Source organism: Athene noctua, chromosome Z (genome assembly GCF_965140245.1).
Source record: "Athene noctua chromosome Z, bAthNoc1.hap1.1, whole genome shotgun sequence".
Lineage (NCBI taxonomy): Eukaryota > Metazoa > Chordata > Aves > Strigiformes > Strigidae > Athene > Athene noctua.
The window spans coordinates 43,365,653-43,380,020 of NC_134077.1; the positions used below are offsets into that span (position 1 = coordinate 43,365,653).

The window sequence follows — 14,368 nt, forward strand, 5'->3', positions numbered from 1 at the left end:
CACTCAGGGAGTCCAGGCAGGAGCAACAGGAGGTGATGCCAGGAACAGAATTGAAAACACAAGTCCAAGGTCCACGCTGGAGCTGGAGAGAGAAACACTTTGCGACAGCTGGACAGGGATTAAGGCCCCGAGTTGAAATGGAGCTCCTGCCCCATGAGCAGTGTGTGTAGTTGGGGGTCTCGAGGTAGGTGAGTCAAGAACATCAAGGCCTCGGTTAGTGTGCTTAGAGTCTGGTTCTCCTATGGATCTAAAGTGTGGGGTGAAGTCCTTCCTAACTTGACACCAGTGTCCCTGTCTCCCCCCCACCACCTCCCAGTTTTGCAGCAAACTGAGGCACAGTGGAGGGAACAGTGTGGCCATGCAGACTGTGGAGCTACAGCAGAGCTCAGCAGCATCACTAGACCCTAGGAGAAGAGTCACTTGGTTTTGATGTGCAGGGAGGAAGTGTTTGGGGAGAAAGTATGAGTGGATTGAAGAAGGGCGACAGCTGAGAGGATGCTGGTGGATCCTACCATGGATGGGGAGAACTGGTGAATGTGTAGATGAGCCACTGAGGCCCTTAGTCAGCAAGCTGACTTAAAAGAGAGCTTTCAGAAGCTCTGTCGGGATCTCTTTATTATCCCCAGCAGAGTGGATTTTTAAAAGACTGGGTGGAAAGCGATTTTTCTCATCCTGTAAAGAATTTCAGGGACTTGGAAGGGGGGATTGTCTCAAGTGAAGATAACAAGTAAATGCCACCCCTGAACTGAAAAAAACATACTTCACGTTTCAGTAACATTGAAAAGACGTCTTAAGTTGTTTCGAACCCTTTCCATAATTTTTCAGAAGAAAAGCTTCGTCAAATCCATCTCCTTCCTGCTAGCGGCTTTGGCTTTGACAAGTCGGCATGCTTCCGAACCGCCGAGCGTTTCCGCGGCAGGCTTCCCAGCCCGCCTGTGTCGCGACGCGTCTCGACACCTGCACTATCCCGTGCCCGTCCATCACAGACCCCACAGCAGCCGCCGCGCGTGGGCTTTGCTCTCTTTCCTCCTGCAGGACGCGTGTCGCGGCTGGAGCACCCCCGGGTGATGCCCGCGGGAAGCCCCTCGTCCCCGGCGAACCCCCGGCAGCGCCTCCTCTCCCTCTCTGCAGCCCCGGGGCGAGTTTTCGGGGGCAAGCAGGGCGAGTTGCCCACGGACGCCCCACGGGGGCAACGCCGTGGCTGCGACGGGAAGCCCTTTCGCGCAAGCCCTGCGGGCGGGGGAAAGCAGCGGCGGGACCGGTGGCGGCGGGGGGGGGAGGTGGCGGCGATGGGGCGGGCAGTCGGCGGGCCTGGGGCGTGGCGTGGGGCCGGCGGCGCCAGGAAGCGGCTCAGTCCCCGCTGCCAGCTGAGGGCGGCCGGCCCCGCGGAGCAGGCGCCTGGCCCGGCCCGCTCCGCGCGGCACCGGAGCCTCTGCCGCCGGCCGGCGAGGGCGGCAGCATGAGCGGCGGGCGTAGCGGGCGATCCGCCGTGAAGATGGAGGCGCCGTTTTACCCCGAGGAAGGACTGGAGCTGCTGCCCGACTTCGTGCCGCTGCCGGGTTTCGGTACCGCAGGCGGACCCGCAGCCGATGCGGCGGCAGCAGCGACGGGGCAGAAGCTGCTGCTGGCCGCCGGGAAGAAGCGGGACCAGGCGGCCGCCGCCCCCGCGCCGCTGCCGGGGCCCTTCGCCCTTCGCCCGCCCGCCGGCGCCCGCGGCAGCGCGGCGGCTCTGCGCTTGCTGCCGCCGCCGCCGGCCGCCGCCGCCGCCCCGCCGCCGCCGCCCGGCTCCGTGGAGCCGGCGGGCGGCGGCAGCGGGGCGGCGGTGGCGGCCCGCGGCGGCCCGGAGGCCGCGCTGGGCTCGGCCGCGGAGCTGCCGCTGCTGAAACTGCCGCCAGCCGCCGACCTGGAGCAGTTGCTGATCCAGGGGGGCGCGGGGCTGGGGTCCGGCAGCCCGGGGCCGGCGGCACCCGGGGCGGGGAATGGCGGGGCAGCGGCGGCGGGGCCGTTTCTCTACCGGCAGCCGGTGACGCAGGAGCAGGAGGGTTTCGCCGACGGTTTCGTTAAGGCCCTGGCCGACCTGCACAAGCAAAACCAGCTCCTGGCGGCGCCGCCGCCGCCGCTCTCCACGCCGGGACCTTGCTGCACCGCTCGCGCGGGGCCGCCGGGAGCCCCCGCCGCCGCCGACCCGCCGGCCGTCTACACCAACTTGAGCGGCTTCAACCCCGCGGGGCCGCTGAGCCCTTCAGGCAGCGCCTACCCTGCCGCCTCCGCCCCCCCGCCGCCGGGCCTGGCCTTCGGGGCGGCGGGCCTGGGGGGCGGTCGGCTGCCGCCGGCGCGGCCCCTGGAGGAACCGCAGACGGTGCCCGAGGTGCCGCCGTCGGCGGGCGGGGAGGGCGGCAGCAGCGCGCCGACGCCGCCGTCGCTGTCGCCGCTGGACGCGGAGAGCCAGGAGCGGCTGAAGGCGGAGCGCAAGCGGCTGCGGAACCGCATCGCCGCCTCCAAGTGCCGCCGGCGGAAGCTGGAGCGCATCGCTCGGCTGGAGGAGAAGGTGAAGGCGCTCAAGGGGCAGAACGCAGAGCTGGCCGCCACCGCCAACCTCCTCCGCGCCCAGGTCACCCAGCTGCAGGGCCGCGTCCGCAGCCACCTGTCCTCCGGCTGCCACATCAACACCACCGGGCATCCGCCGTCCGCCGCCGCCGTCCAGCCCCGGGAGGCACCCCCCGAGGCGGCCGCCGCGCCGGAGACCAGCGCCTGCTGAGGAGCGACGCCCCGCCGCCAGCCGGCCCCGTGCCCGCCCGTCGCCGCCGCCGCGGGGCCGAGGTGCTGCCCGCCGCCGATCTTCTGTTGTTATTATTAATTATTATTATTTATTTGCGCCCGGAGAAGGCGGCTGCAGGAGCCGGGTGTCGCTAGGCGTTTCCGTGTTCTCGGCAGCAAGGGTCTCCGTGGGTGGTTTTGGGGCAGGTGATTGTTTTTTATTCAGTGAAATACTTGAGGTCTGTAGAGATTTTGGAAATTAAGGGAAGTCCTGTTTACAGAAAGATTCAACTTTATTTTCATGGGGGATATAAAAAGTGTGTTTCCTAATACACCTTACTGAACTGTATAGCAATGGATAAGCTTTTCAAACTTAAAAAAAAAAAAAAGCCAGAATCATACCCTTTTGAAAAGATGTGCGTGTATATATTTAAAACATACACATGGCTATGTATATTTTCTTGGTATTGATAAAGAACTTTTTTTAAAATACCGTCTTTCTCTAGAGCTTTAATTTGCCATTGAGAGTTAAGACAGCTATGTGGGTGCTCTTGCACTTAGACGGCTTTGATTTTAAAATTGAACCCTGGAGGGAAATTATTTTTGTTGTGAATCTTAAGCAGGATGAAATGCATTGCTGACTAAGTCATGTGAAAATACTTTTCTAAACTGTACGCTCCATATTTCTTGTGCCAGTGCAAACTTGGGGCATTGATAGTTATTTATTGAAACTTGAACACTTTTGGACGTTGCCTAGACCTTATTTTTCTAGATGACACATTAGTAGAGAAAATGGTTACTTTGGCAAGAAGAGCTTTACTTTTTTTTCCTTCACTGTGTATATTCCAGTAGTGCTTGCTCTTTACATAGTATAGTAACAATTCAGTGCTATACAGAAAAGGGCTCAGATATGGGGTGGGTTAGCTATAAAGGTGGTAATTCCATTGTATTCTGTTCGAATAAATTGCAGAAATATTATGGAGAAGTAGATTTCTTTTTCAGTAGAAATATGTGTATCTTGCTTCTTGGCCTACTTTGTTCTAAGGAAGCTTTCTGCAATACTCTAGAGAGAAAAAGACAGCACTAGAACGTGGAATGGTTTTCTGGTTGGGAAGAATTGGTGTGATTTATTTCTTTGTCAAGATTTTATGAGCAGAAGAGAAGAGCAAAGGAACTGTTTCCCTCTGATCAGACATAATCCTCAATAACTTTTTGAAAGCTTTAGATCCCTCGCTCGGTACTACTGCCTGCCTTGCTTCTGCTGCACCTGTGTATTTTGAGCATAACCGCTAGCGCAGCACTGTCGAGCCCTGTGGCTGGTGCAGTGGGAAGGGTCTGTCGGAGTGTGACTGTCACCCCTCCGGGCGCCCCTCGTTGCGGGGGCTCTAGGCCGGGCCTGCTGCTGGGAGAGGGCAGGGCTTCTCCTGAGCAGATCCAGCGGTGGAGCAGGGCCGCTCCCCTCTTTGAAACTGTGCTAAAAACTCTGCTTGAACTCAGAGGCAAAACTTACATGGGGATATGTGTCTGTGCCAGCTGGTGACAATGGGGGATTATATGAGGAGCCGAGGGGGCATAGACATCTTTATGTGTACAAGCCATTGCTTAGATCTGTTAAACCCACTCAGGAGCTGTTAAACATCTCTTCTTTCTTCTGAAGGCTACACTTGATGCTTTGAAATTCAAGAAGAATGGGATAGACTCACAGTTTTTCTTGCTTTTATTGGGGATACGTGAGTGCTATCTGTTCAGAAACTTGCACTGCGGCAGTCAAGTGTGTGAGCTTTTTCTTTTAGTGCATAGTCATTCCTGGCACACGTGAAATGATATGACAATGTGTAGTAATTCTGTTATTGTAGCTGAGATGTTCTGAGGATATTTCTTTTCTTCTTGCATATGCAAATTAGGTAGAAGCCATATTAATCATTGTATAACTGTTTAATCATGTCACTAGAGCCGTTTTCAGTGGTTGAAATGATTACCTTCTGCTGTTAGAAATACTAATGAACAGATAAAAAATTATTTTGATCTTAACACCATTTTAAAGACTTCTTAAAGGCATTGTGAACCCTACGGCATACAATCTGTAGCAATGCCTGTTATGTAATAACTGGGTGAAAAATAACTGGTTTTAACTGTAGGGCAGGCATCACCTATCTGCAAAAATGCTGCAAGACTGGAGAAACTGATAAATACTTTTTCCCACACACACACACTTAACACACTTGCCCTAGTGAGAGAACTAATGCTGCTTGGTAGATACATTGATGTGAGATGCTTAGCTTTACTGTATGTGTGGTGAGGTGGGCTTTTTGTAAAGAATCCTGGAAAAATTCATAAAAATTACATGGGTGTACACTGCTGTTTCAGTTCTTGTATTTGTAAATGAGTGTAGGGCTGGGTAAAGATCTTGTGGTAGGACACAGGGCAGTGATAAATGCAGCTGTGCAGTACTTGTTCTTATTTTACCATTTCTGGTCAGTGTAAATTGTGATGTCAGTGAGAAGTGGGGGATTCATAAGACACAGGAAATCACTGCAATTCCCCTTCCCAGCCACAAGCAGGTCTATAATGGGCTATAACCTGTCAGGGTTATAATGAGCTCACCTTTTTCACCATGGTAACAGTAAAGCTGGAAACCACCACACGCTACCCCTCTCCCATTTGCAACAGCAACCCTGCATCCAAGCCTCTCGGAGATCTCATGTGGTAACTTCTCTGATAACCTGCTTTATGTCCAGCTGACATCTGTTAGGTGGTAGAAGCACTGACGGGCCAGCCTGTTACCCTGATGACTGATGAGAGGTTACTAGTGACACAGGCAGGTTCAGCTGTCTGCCAGAGGCTATATTCTGGTAGTAGAGTTGTTTGAAAGAAATGTGTTTTCTGTAGAGTGGTAAGTTACCTTCATAAATGCCTTCTTTTACCTAGTATTTAGGCTAAGACACAGGATCTAACTCTGGCGTGACCAAAATCTGAGAATACTATGGGGTGGTTGCTTTTATCCACGCTGTTGATTCTGCTAGATGTTGCTGCACCTATAGCAGAGATGTGCGTGGACAGCCTAAGCACCTACAGTTTAAACCAATATAACAAGACTCAGGAGTTCTTGCCTGCTGCAGCAGTCAGGCTGGATTGTTACTGTCTTCTAAAATGTATCAATACTCTGACTTTTACCCCTGCAGTGGTCCTAAATCATTAAATATGGCTTATTTTCTCCTGCCTTTTTCAGTCTGTTTGTTGCAGCATTTTTCATGTCTGTTTCTTTTAGGTTTTGATTTTCTGCCTAAAGCTTTGGTCACTGTGACATGCTGAAAGACAGATACTGGGTAAAAGTTTTCCAGACTGTTAATATGATTTGCATTAGTGTCGCTCCTTTTCAGTAACTGCAGGCAAGTTGGCTGTATAAGCATCACCATAAAAACAACAAACACCCCCCACCCCCCCCCCCCCCGAAATGAGTTTATGTTCAGTGGAACCTCAGCGCTTCTTAGCATTTTTCTTCACCCTTCAAAACTGTACCATGTTCTGTTATACCTGTGCACATTATTTGCTAGTCCTTACAATTCTCACTGCGTGACTTGATTTGCGGGCTATCCTCATGCCCTTCTGATCTGGTTTTGCATTCCAGGTGTGAACCTATGACAAATAAACATCCCTCTGTTTCTTTGCCCTAGGTGTAATCTCTGCTCTGGGAATTATGCAGTCCCTTCCATGTCTGTTTGATTGGTGGATGCTTGCCCCTGTGCACGTCTCGCTTGCTACTCATCAGCGGATTTTGAATGCGCTTGAACCAGTGTCTTGATCTAGATGTGAAGTGCCTTCCTATTTAGGTGCTACAGCAAAATAATATGATTCATAAATTACTTTAATTTCTTTGAGCTGTTATTAGATCGGAGGAGGGGTGTTTTCAGTGAGGGAAGTCTTGTTCACTTCTTGCTTGGGCAGAGGGCGGAGCTCCCATCAGATCTGCCTCTGCTTGCGGTGAGTGCAGGGGAAGTACTCTGCTATGACTGGTTCAAATTATGCCATTACTGGAAAAGTTGATTGGTTTTCTCCCCAGCGTAGAATGGGTAGTGAAATGTGTCAGTATCACAAGGTGTCCAGATGGGCCCAGTTGGTTATTACAACTTTCAGTCTGACTCCAGGTCAAGCTCATTTGGGATGCTTAGAGAGCAATTCCCAAAACATGAGTGCTGGACATACTTTGAGAAATGAAGGTGTTTGGGGATGGTAAGTCCTGATTACTGAGAGGGGTGATTCTGGTGATGGTGGTGATGATGTTTTTGTCATGAGCCTCTGATGGTCTTGCGAGAGGTAAATACCTCAAAGGATTTGGACTCTTCACTGCATGTCATAAATCACTATTGACTATTGTGCACTGTTCAAGATCAAAGGGTGGCCCTACCACAGTTTGCTGTTTACCTTGGTCCATGTTTATGTCATTACTGAAGGAAGAGTCATGAGGCATCCTTTTTTTTTCATTTAAATGTCTGATTGACTGTGTCCGTCTCACCTTTGATGGAGTGATCTCCCAAAGTTAAGCCCTGAGTCATTCTCCGGTTTGCAGCTGTTAAAGGGTTAAACCAATTTCTAATCAGTTACATCGCTCAATGATACTTTCCAAATTATTGTATAGTGTTTTCCATATGGTATATGAGGTATAGATATATGCTATGGCTGAATTACTGGTTGTGCTGAAAATAGTGACTTGGCTGCTATAATCTGAGTCTTGGCTATTTGAATCCAGTAGCTTCTTAGGGAAAATTTCTCTTTTTCTGAAATTAATGTGCAAAGAAAAAGCCTATCTGCTTGTAACAGAAGTAATTCTTCAATGCATTTTGTGTGTCCTCCTGATTCTGGAACGTAAATTGAAAAAGTGATGAGTTACATTTTCGTTATGTGCAGCTGTAAGTGCTGCTGGATGACTTTGTTCTTTCCTTACTTGATTCTCTAAGTTTCTGTGTTTAGCAAGTAGAGGAATTATGACATATCTGTGTACATATTTGATTTGTACAAAACCATTTCCATTTTCCAAGTATTTTGTTTTCAGTTTTGCTGTAACCAAGAATGGGTGTTGAAGAGTTCCAAGGCTGTTTTGATACTCTGGTTGCTTCATTTAATTGGTATTTGAGCAGTGACTGTGCATCTTCCAGCAGAGGTACACAGTAGAATCTGTCAGGGATTCACGTTTTTTAACATTTAGTGAGACCTGTATCAGCAGAAAGAGCCTTAAATAGAAATCTTTCACAGTGCATAATAGTTCTGCAAATGTTGACTGATCCTTCCAATGCTACAGTGACTTGCTGTGGGGCTGCATTAGGGTTTACTGTACCTGATATTGTATGATAAATGGTCCTGTGACAAACTGCAGAATCTCAGGTTTCTTATAAACATGTTAATCTTGCTGTACATGGTGAAACTTTACTGTAAAGGTGTTGATGAATTAAATACTAGTTTATGGAGACTTAGGCCATTAGAGTACATTATGGGAGAGATCTTACTAATTCTCAAGTCACTTCTGTCCTGTGTTTTAAAGATCTTTCTCTTTTTATCCTGCCTATGAAGTGTCTTTCAGCTGTTTGTGCTGTGAAACTTCTCTCTTCATAATGGCTGGTAGTTACTTAAAGGCAAGACAGAAGCAACTTCTGCATGAAGTGGTCATGTGTGACAAACTAAATGTAGTTTTCTGAAAAACACTACAGCAGTGAGTGCACAGAGGAGAACCTGCTGTTGTTAGTGTGTTGCTAAGAGAGTATAGAAACATGTACACCTAAATCATAACAAGGGTGGCTTTCTGAGACACCGTCCTGTTGACTTGCTACAGGCATTGATCCTTGCTGCTCACTTTAGTCTGGAAGCAGTTTTCCTAAACTGTTGCATACCAGAAGGTTTACTTTCTGTGAGAGCATAGTCACAAACCAGATCTCTGCTTGGATGTTGAAACAGTCCACTGCATGTAGGCCAACCAGAATGCCATGCTTTAGCTGTCTTCTCAGGGTCTTGCTGAGGAAACAGTGGCAGGGAGAGGAAGGAAACCAGTCTAGGATCTGTATCCTCACACCAATGTTGTGTTTTGAAATACAACTTTCTGTTGAGTAATCTTGACAAAAGTGTGTCACTATGTAAAAGCCCTGAATCTTGGTCTTGTGCCTGCAGGGGACATGAGTTCTTGTGCTGGAGTTCTGCTCTGGGTGGTGTCCTCTCAACTCAGTACCAACCACTATGCGGGACAAGCCAGCAAATCCAGCCTCTATGAACAAATTCTTCTGAAGCACACAGATACCTGCAAATACATGTCAAAGTGTTGTGCACAGACAACGTGCATAGAGAAGGGCATGGCCAAATGGAGGGACTGTAATTTTCTTAACTGCAGTGGTGCACAATGGGGCATCTTCATATTCTTTGTCGTGGTTGAATTCTTCGAGAAGAAAACTAAGCTGCAGTTCTGTGTGAGATTGCGAAGTTATTTTTTAGATTTCCAGTCAAATTGGTAGACTGTCAAATCCTCCAAAACTAACACAAAAAGATCATTTATTTTAAAGTCACATTTAGCCTTAATGTAACCTGAAATGCTGCAGTTCATATGTAGTAATTTACTGCAAAGGGAAGGGAAGGTTATTATAAATAATATTTGCAAGGGAGTCACACTAAATAATTACCTACCTGCTGTTTGCTTTTTCATCTATTATCAAAAGATCTGAATCCATAGCATAGCTAGCTGTAAATTGAGCTTTGCTCTGAATTTCTGGTACTAGTGACAAACATGGTTTGCAATAGTTGAAGGAGTATGTGTGCTGGCTAAATGGTTTTTCTGGAGGAATTATGATTTCTGTAGGAATGCTTTGGAGTGATGGTTGACTGTGAAGCCTTGCTAACCCATGAAGATAATAGCTATGACCAGTTCACTGTGCCCTAATACACTGCTAGATTCTGATATTTACTACACTGTTGATAAGATTTACTACTACTGTTACTGGTGAAGAACTAGTTCAGGGTGGAATTGTAAGCTACCTAAATAAGGTCCACACAGTCCAGAGAGATATGTCACTGGAGATCAGTAACAGACCCACAATCCCATCCCAGGAAAAAAAATACTTGGTTGCAGTCTTTGTTGGTTTTGGTTTTGCAAGTTTGGTCGCTTTTATAGATTTAAGTCCTATTTTACTCTTCTATTGAAATTTATTTAAATAAATTTGAAAACCTTTCTTCTGAGTACCTCGAAGTATCTCTTGCAACTGTTCAGTTACTGTCAGTGAGATTGTGGTATTACTTCTGTCCTAGATGGAGAAAGCTGAAGCTGTTAAAAGTCAGGCTTCTCACTGCATCCCTGTGCTTAGACTGCAGACTGAACATCTGAAAAAACATAACCAGTAGCTTGAACTCTGCAGAACTGTTTGATGCCATTTTCTTGTCCTCTCCAGAAGGCTTTCCAGTGTCCTGAGGGATGCCTGGCTCTCTTGCCTGACATGGAAAATTGACCTTTAAGAATGAACAGTGTTAAAAACAAAGGCTTATAAAGATAGTCTTGGGGTTCATGCTGAGCCTTTTGAAGGATAACATGTTGAGGAGAACCTTTCCCACACCCCTCTTTAATAAATCTCCAGGTTTTCTTGTAATGCAGGACACAATCAAAAGTTAATGGACTGTTCCAGAGAGTGTATTTAGGATACCCTCCTTCTTTTCCCCTAGTAACTGCTAAGAAAAGATAGCAGTAGAAGATACTGGTATAAAACTTGCCCTTCTTGATGAATAGAGCCAGAGGTTGAACTCATGTTTTTTCCATCTTTTACCATTCTGTCTTTTAATATGCTTCATGGAAGAGTGACAGAAATAGTAGGAAATTACTGACTACTGGAGACTTAAATTGTCTTGTTATATATATGTCACATAAGCTATAGCCATAAGTAGCTAGGAAACCTATTCTATTTACAGTCTGTAACATGACACCTTCAGAACAGGGATTCCTAAAATGCTGCCCAAGTGTCATTACCAGTCCAAACCATTTTGTGCCAGTTACTAAAATGGTGTTGTAAATCCTTGTGATGTTTGAAAAGCTTTCTGGACAAACTGTAGCCGAAATCACAGCACAACTTGGTTACGTCTAGGGAATCTTTGTGGTATGATACCACTTTCCCAGCAGGCCAAAAGTGTGTAATAATTTCTACTTTTCTGTTGCTTTCCCCATGCTAATAGGATAGCTGGAGGAATCAGCAACATAAGAATAAACAAGGAATCCACAGAAGAAATAAAATTTATCACTTAACGGTAATATTTATTGTATGTTTAAGTGGCAGAGAATTAAGATTGCTCTTCAGAATGCTTTTTAGCTTATTTTTGTTTTGTTATTTCTGCTTAAGTATCTTCTGAATTTCTCTTCTTTGGAAACTGAGTCCCTCCCTGTTCGACCTAATGACTGGCAATTTCACACTTACCCTTATTTATTTAAAGCCATGGCAACCACCATACTGAAATGTCATCAAGTAAAGTCTAGGTCCGACTGATGATGCAAAGGACTGCTCTCTAATAAAATGCAGCCTGTGGAGGATGAGCTCCAAAAGGCAGCTACGCCCTATCTTCAAGCATTTGCTCTAATTTCAAGGCTTTCCCATGTGGTGTTGCTCAACATGTAGCAAAACAAGTTCTTGCGAGCCCCTTGAGCATTCCTCCATATGTAACAGATTAGATATTCAGGCTTTGTTAGTTTTTCCCTCCTCCCTTCCCCTCCTGTCCCCAAAAACCCCCAAACCAGGAACAAAAATCTTGGAGAATTGTTTCCCTTTGTTGCAAAGCACTATTTGTTAATTGCAGAAACGCTTAGTGCAGTTGTGAGTGTGAGCCATCAATGTAAACACTTATTCTAGCAGTGATTTGGCTTTGGTTTTGCACTTAGCTACTTTGTAGGGGGCAAAGTGAAGGGAATAAGTGTTGCAATATATTATTGTGCAATTCCTGACTTTCAAGTAGAAAATGATGAGCAAGCCTTTATGGGCCTCTCACCCACTAAAATTTGGCCACTGATTCTTACCACTCCCATTCATCTTAATTAGGAATGGATCGACTGACTTTGACTCCTTAAGGTCAAAAGCAGAGAAGGGTAAAAATCTTGAGAGACTGTGGTATCAGGGCTATTCTGCCATGAAAGGCCCTGAGCCTCCTGGGCCTTAAAACTCAAGTTTATCTGTTACATTAGCTCTAGTTTATAATGTCTGAAAGTAATCCTTAGGCTGCCAATACAGGGTCTTACCAGGAAAGGCAGCTGGGTCTGTATTGCTGAATAAGTCTCATTGGTGAAGTAGCTCCTCAGCTTTCCATCCTTTTCAGTCTGTGGAGTTGGAGAACATTCTTCCAGGACAGTTTCTTTTTCCTGGAGTAGCTCATCTAAGGCTAGTTTATTCTTTCTGCAGTTTCTGCCTAGACAGAAAGTCTTCCTGAGGTTCAGGGGACCGCATATGTGCCATTGCCGTGTGGTGTTTGTCATGGCTTATGTTGTACCACTCAAAATAGACCCCCTAAGAAAGGATCAGCTCTGGATAGGTGCAGGCTGGAAAAGGTTCAATCCGTCATTCTTTGAGTATTATGTCTTTGCATCGGTTGAACAGAGCAACCAACTCCCATCAGCTAAAAAGGAAAGACCTCTTAGGCAATAGGACCCAACCTTGGATGCGCTTGGTGCTTTCTGGTACCTGGTTCTTGGTGAACTTCCATAAGGCTGAAAACACTTAATGCCCTTGCAGTACCATAAGCCTTGTAATATCGTGGGCTTGCATCATGCAAGTCCTGTGGTCCTCATTGGGATTACAGTTGTGCCACATGCTCATCGACAGACCAAAGGGACCTCCTGAAAAGGAGAAGCAGCCCCTCCCTGCTGTGTAGCCACCAGCATCCCCAAGTTCTTTTTGTCCAAAAGGAGAAGTGTAACAAACTGCCAATTCTTACAGCTTTTGAATCCAAATTGGTTCTTCAGGCATGGCGCTGAAACCTTCTTGTTCAGGATAGCTGTTCAAAACGAAAGGTGGAGACAAAGTAGTTCAGTTTTGGCTTTGCTTTTTCAGCAGCTTACATGCAATTAGTCGGTGGGTGGTTGTCTGCCTACATCGTTTCCTGGGTTCCTGTAAGCTGGGTTTATGTGTACCTTCTTATTCTGCCTTATTAAATTAGCTGGCACAGAGGAAGCCTCTGAGAAACCCTTTCAAAATCTCTGCTTAGGTAGAATTAAAAAAAAAAAAAAATTACAGTATTTAAATAGATTTAAAAAAACCAACCAACCAACCAAAAAACAACAAAACAAATTACTTTGTGTGGATACACAAATACCCCTTTTTAAAAACCTGATTATTTCTGGGAACTCTTCAAACAGGTGTGCTGGCAAGGACAGTGCACACATGGAGGTAATATTGAAACTAAATTCAGTAGCTACTCATTTGCTGGATTTGGTCAGGAGAGGTTTATCAAGGACACTTCTGACAGCTTTTCTTCTGACGTGATATTTTTTTAATGTAAACAGAAGCTACAGGGCTTAATAATACACAACTGAGGATTATGTCCATTGTGATTTTTATTTTTTTACATTGCTTTTACAAACTATGTAGTACTATATTCAAAATACTTATTTCTGAGGCAAAGTGGATGATACTAGTTGCACTTGATTGTAAAACATTTTCTTAATTTAGTGGTGTGTTTAGGAGAATACTGTAACTTACTGAATATACAACAGTGATAACTGTGTTTACAATAATTTTCCGATTCCTACTGTTCAGTGGTAGCCAACTTGTTTAAGAATTAGAAATAAGGCATACTGTGATTGGCAGTGTTGGAAAAATTAGCTCAATGCTGCTACCACTAAATACCGTGGGATGGATACCATGGGTTTAAATGGCAGCAGAATTGTATTCCAAGCCTCTGTCTTAAGTACTTATGACTAAAAGGCGGCTTGCCTTGTGCTCATTTATGTATCCTTGTGTGTAGTACATCAGTTAGAAATCTGTTAATTATTGATTTGTAACACTAGGACCTTTATGGAGATCACAGTGGGGTTTTTGTTTGTTTTTGTTTGTTTCTGAACAGACACTTAGACATTTCGGAATGTACACCATTGATCCTTGTGCTGGAATTGTTTACATGCAAAAAGGTATTTATGATTTTTTGCAAACTGCAATGTGCAATTTTGTACATGTGTTTTAAATTAAAGAGTTTATAGGGAATATACTGTATGTACAGTACTTGGACATGAGTATACTTTCTTTGATATAAATATCTAGAGGAAAATAAAATTGCTTTATATTCATATTTTTGGCTGTGTTCTTCATTATTTCAGCAACAAATTTAAAAGTCAGCTTACGGCATAGTTGGAATTTTGTTGGAAAATCCAAGAAGAATTTGTTGATTTGGGCTTTTAAAAAAAAAATTTTTTTAATCACACTTAATATGCTGCTTCTTTTGATTGTATCAACATTTTGTAGTGCAAGGAAGGAAGAATTTCTTCTTAGAAAAATGGTGCTCTTCAGGATAACTTGCCTATATGCTAGAGCAGATGGAACTCAAAAACTAAACTTTAAACCAAAAAGAGCAAAAGAGAAGAAGAGAAAGTCCAGCCCTAGTAACATCAGATTTT

At 45.7% G+C, this 14,368-nt stretch overlaps 1 protein-coding gene across 1 annotated transcript; it reads left to right on the plus strand.

Moving 5' to 3' along the window:
• The first annotated feature begins 1,366 nt into the window (after positions 1-1,366).
• On the plus strand, positions 1,367-14,009 carry LOC141973352 (transcription factor Jun-like). Its single transcript, XM_074931835.1, has one exon. It carries the CDS (start codon positions 1,460-1,462, stop codon positions 2,756-2,758), a length of 1,299 nt encoding a protein of 432 aa, XP_074787936.1. The 5' UTR covers positions 1,367-1,459; the 3' UTR covers positions 2,759-14,009.
• Positions 14,010-14,368: the final 359 nt, after the last annotated feature.

Bases quoted from the DNA above. Each gene is read 5' to 3' on its own strand.
- LOC141973352 (XM_074931835.1), top strand. From the start codon at position 1,460: ATGAGCGGCGGGCGTAGCGGGCGATCCGCCGTGAAGATGGAGGCGCCG.